The 7216-nt window shown below is 41.0% G+C and overlaps 1 protein-coding gene across 1 annotated transcript; it reads right to left on the bottom strand.

Annotated features, from left to right (window-relative positions):
- Positions 1-1654: 1654 nt before the first annotated feature.
- LOC149258993 (uncharacterized protein At4g02000-like) lies at positions 1655-2077 on the bottom strand. Its single transcript, XM_089444731.1, has one exon. The coding sequence runs from the start codon at positions 2075-2077 to the stop codon at positions 1655-1657; it is 423 nt and encodes a 140-aa protein (XP_089300857.1).
- Positions 2078-7216: the final 5139 nt, after the last annotated feature.

Genomic DNA, 7216 nt, shown 5'->3' with positions numbered 1-7216 from the left:
TGTGCATAATTGTGAAAAAACCGTGTGTTGTCATCCCCTGCCTTTAACCATATAGCTTTGCTACGAAGATGAATAGATTCCTCTCTGTCTTTTAATATCTATGACTTTTGTCTTTCAAGTTCCACCAGGTGAGATTTATCTTCAGCAGTGACAAACCCCAAATCTCTTTCATCCATTAGGGTGCAGAGCTCAGCTTCTATGTGCATTAGAGCCGAATTTTCCTTCTGATACTTCTCTTTGGCCCATTTGATGGACATATGCTTTAGTTGGGCTAGATTGGAGCAAAATCCTTTTGCTAATGAGTCTGATCTGTCAATCGGATTCATAGCCCAAAACTCCGTGACCATCCGAATATAAGATGGTTCCTATAGCAATATGTGATTGAATTTGAAGGGCGCTTTTGGTTTTTGTATAGGACCCGAGGTCTCCAAGTATACAGGGGAGTGGTCTGATATGCCACCAGCTCCAACCCATTGTTTATATTGATGCAGTTGCTGAATAAGGGATCCTTTCATGATAAATCTGTCAAGTCTACGAGCAAGGGCCGCCTCGCCCACCCTTCTATTCCGCCATGTGGGTAGAGGTTTGTTCATATGGACATCTATCAGATTGTGTCTTTCCAGTAGGTCAGTCATATAGCCAGAGATCGAGTCGACCTGTGCCATGGATCCCCAGGCTTCACCATAGCCCAAAGAAAGATTGAGGTCACCTCCAATGATGATATTCTCCTTAGATAAAATAGAAAGTCCAAGTAGATGTTTCCAGAACTGCTCCCTTTGCTGACAAGGACCATAGATGTTTATTACCCGAAGGCTGGTCCCCAGCTCTGCTGAAAAAAGGTCAATACCCATATACCCTCGGCCTCCCCAGGATGCTATAACTCTAATGGATTTTGGATTGTACCCAATAGCAAGACCTCTGGATCATCCAGTAGAGTTTATGGTTGAAAATATCCACCCCGGGCACATAGAGGTTAAGGAATCAGAGATGAGATCGGTCGGGCCAAGAGTCCCTTGAAGTAGTATGATGTCAATAGGAATAATCTCAAAAATTCTCCGCAGGGCTAGTTTCTTTGAGGCACTAGCCATGCCCCTGCAACTAAAGGTGAGGTATTTCATGGGGGAATGTTGGCAGGGGCGTTCGCTGCTCTAAGAACCCCATCGAGAGTAGATTGATGTCCAGAGGCTACTTCAACTCCAGCACATCGGATAGCCTTAGATAGGTCAGATTTTCTCCCCTGAGATGTCAAGGGGGTTGTTCCAGGGATGGAAAGACCCAAACCAACAAAATTTAAAGGGGGATCCTGGGTTATTGTGCAAGGACGAAGGTTATAGTGATGTGACTTTGACTCTCGAGGTGAAGAGGGAGAAGAGGAGGGTGAAGATAGGGAGTGCAGGGAGGGGGCAGGTGGAGCCATGACAGGAGAGGATGGCAATGAGCATTGTGCAACAGATATAGATGGTATATGCAAGGAGGAGCAGAGAGTATTACAAGAGAAAGGAGAGGATAGAGATGTACCCGAAGCTTTTGCGGCTTCTGCTGCTACCCGTGATCTGGTGACTGGTAGCGAGGGTGTGTAGTGAGTCGCAACCACTGCCTGTTGAGCTATATTGACTGAGGGCACCAGACCAAGTGCAGGAGTGCACTGATTTGTCTATACTACTGTCTTGGAGGGTACAGTAGGTGCTGTGGGGGTATCATCTGCCTTCTTGTTGAGGGGGCAGTCCTTAAATAGGTGCCCAACCTTGTGGCATCGGCGGCATCGAAAAGGAACCCCCTCGTAATCCAATATCTGAACCCTGGTGTAGTTTCCCCAATGTAGAGTGATTTTCTCCTCCAGCCCCTCGCGGGTATCCAAATGTACTAGTATGCGAGCAAGGGTTCTGTTCCTTGATTCCACGAAGGTTTTATCATGATCAAGATATGTCCCCAGAGCATTTCCTATTCGAACAAATACCTCCTCACACCAGTATTGTAGAGGGAGACCAGGCAGGTGTACCCATAATGGACCAGCCCCAATTTTTTCTCTCTCGGGATCAAAGAGAGGGCTCCATCTCTTTAGCAGGACCGGTGCCATCTCAATGTGCTAGTATCTGCCGAGCACCAAGTCTGTGTAGGCCTCCTTTGCAAAGTGAAGAGCAAACCAGCCTCTAGGTAAAACTTGTACCTCTGGTAGTTCGTGGAGTACACCTCCCCAGATTTCCTTGACCCATAGCGTGAGTCGAGCAGCCGAATACGCCCTTCCACGAACATGGCCAACCAGTATAGTGCGAGCCATGGTAGCTGCTTCCCCAATGGCAGAGGTTTCACCAAACCGGATCGAGATGTCCTTTGAGGTTGATTTTACGCACTTTGATTTCCTTTTCCGCGAACGAGGTGCAGATGGGTGGTCTGCAAGAGGATCCGGTGTGCCAGCCGGGGGGGTAGATCTAACCCTAACCGCCGGAGTCTCAAAACATCCTGATGGCGAGTGTAGTGAACCAGCTGGGTTAGGGACCACCGGGGGTAGGGGATTAGCAGTAGTCTCAGCGAGGAAGGAAGTGTCGGGCGGATTTGGGTCGAAAGGGGGCGATGGAGGCGCGACAGTAGAAAGGATGTGTAGGGTTCCAGGGGACAAAGGGGGTGTATCCAGAGCCGATGAGGGTTATGTGAGCCCTACTGAGAGCGATGCCGATTGGGGATCCGGTAAGGTAACCACCGGAGAGGTGTTAGGCAGAAATAGATCTGACTGATAACCAGGACCGGCTTCCGAAAATGTGAAATAAGGGCCACCAAATATAATGCGGTCGGGATGGGGGTCTTCGGTGTAGTCTACCTCCTCCAATTCCATTGTTTCTCCCAATATACCTGCAGAGGAAGACATCCCGAAAACGACAGATGGTCAGGAAATGGGATAGGAACAGATAACTGTCGGCTAAGGGTACGCGGGCAGTAATGGTATCGGGTTGCAGTGATGGCCTGCGGTTATTCGGTTCCCTGCGGTAATAAAAGAGGGTTATCCAAAACCCTTACGAAATCCTGCGGTGCTCACGCACTCCATTTCTTCCCCACCGTGACAATGATGATATGTCTATATATATATATATATATATATATATATATATATATATATATAGATATATATCTATTGCATTGAATGTTTTTACAAGTTCTGATTGGGGTGTCCATAGGATGATCCTTGAAATGATAAAGTACTTCACTCTTCATACATGAAAGAATTCATCCTCAACTATTACAGACATCGCACTTTAGGGGGCACTCTATTGCAAAAAAAATTGTCACCTTGACATTTTGCAATCTATGTGAGTCCATTACCACTCAAACATTCCTCATTTGCAAGTCTTAAGCCTCAGTTCTTCATATCAAGCCTTGAAAATAATAGAAAATCCTCAAAAGTCTCTAAAACTCTGGTTCAGCACTTTCTCTTAGCATTACCTGTGGTCCTGCACCTAAAGGTCATGTCCCCTGCGCACCTAACTGCTTTGTCTCTATGTTATGGGTGCGGACCCCTGTAAAAGTTAAAAAGGCATAAGTATATTCTTAAAAATTCACTTTGAGTCATTTCTAGAAGCTTCTAAAGGAATATTGAGGTAACAAGTTCGCTCCCTTAAGGTTCATTCATCCCATACCTTAAGGAGCTAACCCCTTAATGTGATGATCTTGTCACTTTGAAGGAGGACTCTATCCCTTCATAGGTGGACCTGTAACCTCCTTCCTCTGCACTATGAAATGAAGCATTGGGCTGGTTACTTGGGAGGTTGAAAGCTGAATATTTTTGAGGTGAAATGCTACTAGAACTTAGTATTCCTAATTGAGATTTTATGAGGAGAGATTACATACCTCTTTGATCTCATTTGGAAGAGCGTAAGGCTTGTCAAAGTAAATGAGATTCCTATTTCGAACCCTGGGAAGAGCTTGTTGAACATCAAGGCTAAAAAGGTTGTAAGGTTATTCTACTTCAAAGTTAATACAAATAAGTTTGTTTTTCTCAATAAGCTGTGTTTTATGGTTGATTTTATGGATTCCTTGATCACCATAATGAACATGATTTATGATAATAGCTATGCAGGTGTTATTTGATGTTTTCTTGTTTGTGATTGCAGATTCTCAGAAGGAAAGTTTTTTGAACGGTTGAAGGATGGCTACTGCAAATTAGCGTTGGACTTAAGGTAGGGTCTAAACACCTCTATAGTTTTTATTAATGAGTCGTATATGTTTAGAGAAAGATAGATTTTCTTTTTTTCTTGTTGCTAGATATCTCTTGATACTAGGGAGATTGGCCTTGTCCACAAGATCAATTTATCCAACCAACAGGATGTAAAGAGGTGGGGTTGTACCATTGAATATGTTTTACCTGAGAGGCAAAGAGGTGGGGTTGTAACTTGTAAGAGGCCAGGAGCCTCTACTTTCTGGCAAGAGTCCACTCCACTAAATATGCTAACACTAATATGACCACAGGGGTTGGGGAGAACGATCACTTTACATCTTCACATTGACACTGGAGGGAAATAAAGATCATTGAATATGTTTTTAGGAAGGAATTTCTTATTTATTTCGATGCCTTTAAGGATTGCAATGAAAGATTATCTATGTGGGAGTGATTTTAAAGGGGAAAAGGGAAGGATCATATAGGCTACATAGGAGCATGTGTTGTGTACAGAGGAAGTTGGTTCACTCAGTTCTCTCTTTCTTTCTAAGACAAACAGTGTGGCAACAAGAGGGAATCATACAATGTGTGGAATTGGCATGGCTGGAATGGGGTGGGTGGGTTTGATTAATTGAACGGAAATTGAAGAGGATTTTATTTAATAGAAAAAGTAGCAGGAAGAGGGTTTTAAGTGCCTACTTTCATACACCCTCACCTAGACAATGAGGATGGTAATGTACTACTTAGAAATATTCTAGATAATGGAAAAGCTAAAGAGTTTAGTGATGTCAATGATGAATATGGACATGCAATTACATAAATATATTGAGACCATGAGCCCATGATTTTAATTTATGATTTCAAATGTCTCTAATTGATATCATGTTGCTTTATTTTTTCTTTCTTCTTAAAAACTTATGTGTTGAATTTTTTTTTTTACACTAAGAATTCTCCTAAGATTAGTGAGGGAATCAAGATAAGGGAGAAGGTTGAAGGGTCATTAGGTCGGTATAAAGGATCCTGTGCGAGATCCACTCCAAGGCCAAGGGGGGAGCAAGTGCATATCATTCATTCTTCTGTGCGAGATTCCACCCCCCCGCCAGCCAAAAGCTAGGGGAGGAAGTGAGTGCGTATATCTGTTGTAAGAGAGGGCTATAGATTCTACATATTAAAAGAAGAAGGATAGTGATGAGATAATATATGTCATATTGGTATGTGGCATGTTATATTTCAACTTTCTTTTCAATGAAGAAAGACTATTAGTTTAAAATTTTGGATGGTTTATGTATATTTTTTAATTTTCTAAAAATTTTGGGAATGCATGTTTTTGTATCTATAAAGATGTTTGCTTCGACATTTTAACCACCTTGGATTTTTTGTTGTTGCATATTATCTCCAATGTTCCATGGGGACATGCCCCCCATGTATCTCATTTTATGTGTGGGACCAAGGGAAACATTTCCCAATGTGGGGGACACATTTCCCTAAAAGGGGTGTATCTCAATACCCCCTCCCCATCTCCCCACCAACTCTAGGATGGGATGCCTAGGTGCCACGACCCCCAATTTTTTTATTCAACAACCCTTTAAGAAAAAACAAAAGTATGTGGTGGAAATTTGAGGATATTGTGACCTTGGAAAGTAAGGGAAATATCTAATTCTTAAAATAAAAGTGACATTCTCCAGATATTCTCCAAACAATCATAAATGAGACATTCTCGTTTATTTCTACCTTTTCTATCCAAACAAACTCATTTATGCCTATTTGGATAATGTCTAAAGAATGTCACTTTTTTAACATTACCATTAATGGTTTCTAGGTGTTTGAGAGTGTTTCCAACGTAATTTGACTTATATGGAGAAAGTGGAATTTCATATCCCATCCAAGATAATTGATTATGAGATTGACTGGGTATCAAGGCTTTCAGAAGAACACTAGCAATAGTTCCTTGTCAGGTTTGCATAACAACGGGCACCATAATTTCAAATTTTTATGTCCATGGAATACCTAATGATCAGGATTGACAGAGATGGAAGCTTCTCAAGTTCAAATATTATATATTAATAGTCTAAAAAATGCATCAATGATTGTTGCAAGAAAGGGCATTAATTAAAGATTAGTTTAAGTTTTCATAAAGATTCAAGAAAAAAATCTGAAATGGACATTAGAGCCATGAGCTTGGAGAACCTCAAAGAGAGCCTATTCCAAAGAAGTATGTGGAAATAAATGACTGAGATCATGTAATAGCGAAAGTTTGAAAGGAATCTCTCGTAGTGTAGGCTAGAATGAAGAAACCTATCCAACAAGCTTTGATCTTTCGAGTGATAGAAAGATAGAGGAAAAATAGAGTTCCAACAAGAAGTATGAATTTTCCTAAGAGAAGGCATTTAAATTCCACCATAAGGGAAAAATTCTATCCAAAGTCAAAGAATAACCCATTCTACCTAGCAAAATGTCATTAATATTGTACAAAGTCTGACAAAATCACAAGTATTAGTGATAGAAGTAAGATTTTGCTAACCTTTTTGTTTCACAATAAATTTTCACACTAATGGAGTTTTCAAACTTTCCAACAACTTCTGCATTTAACTAGCTATTGAAATATTATTGTTAGAAGTCAAAAGAAGTATATGAGAAAACTAGGAAGGATTGATGATCACTATGCCATCTGCAGTAGATGACCTCATACTGAGTGCCTCAAGCGTAAGACATGGAATATGCATGGTGAAGAAAAAATTTCACGACTTTTATATGAAGATGCAAATAAAACAAGAATACTCATCTCTATAATCAAGCTATATGTGTCACAAATACAAAATAGCAGATCAACAGTAGCCACCTAAAAGGTGTTAAGTATGCCAATGATTAATTGCCTACAATCAATGAAATAATATAAGAAAAAACAAGTACACATCAACTGACTTTAACAATCAGTTCCAGATCTGTATGATTCATTCAGTAGAGTGGCGTGCTTGATGGTAACTACTCAAGCTCATCTAATTCCAATAATGTTTTCAAGTTATTTTACAGTTTTTTCATGAATACCCTCTTGGTGCTAAGATATTGCAA

The sequence above is a fragment of the Pinus tabuliformis genome, chromosome 6 (genome assembly GCF_031772625.1).
Source record: "Pinus tabuliformis cultivar Carrire ecotype Pingquan chromosome 6, CPIR1, whole genome shotgun sequence".
In the NCBI taxonomy this organism is placed as follows: Eukaryota; Viridiplantae; Streptophyta; class Pinopsida; order Pinales; family Pinaceae; genus Pinus; species Pinus tabuliformis.
The sequence above is the reverse complement of the archived record's forward strand: the minus strand, read 5'-3'. Positions and strand labels throughout refer to the sequence as shown.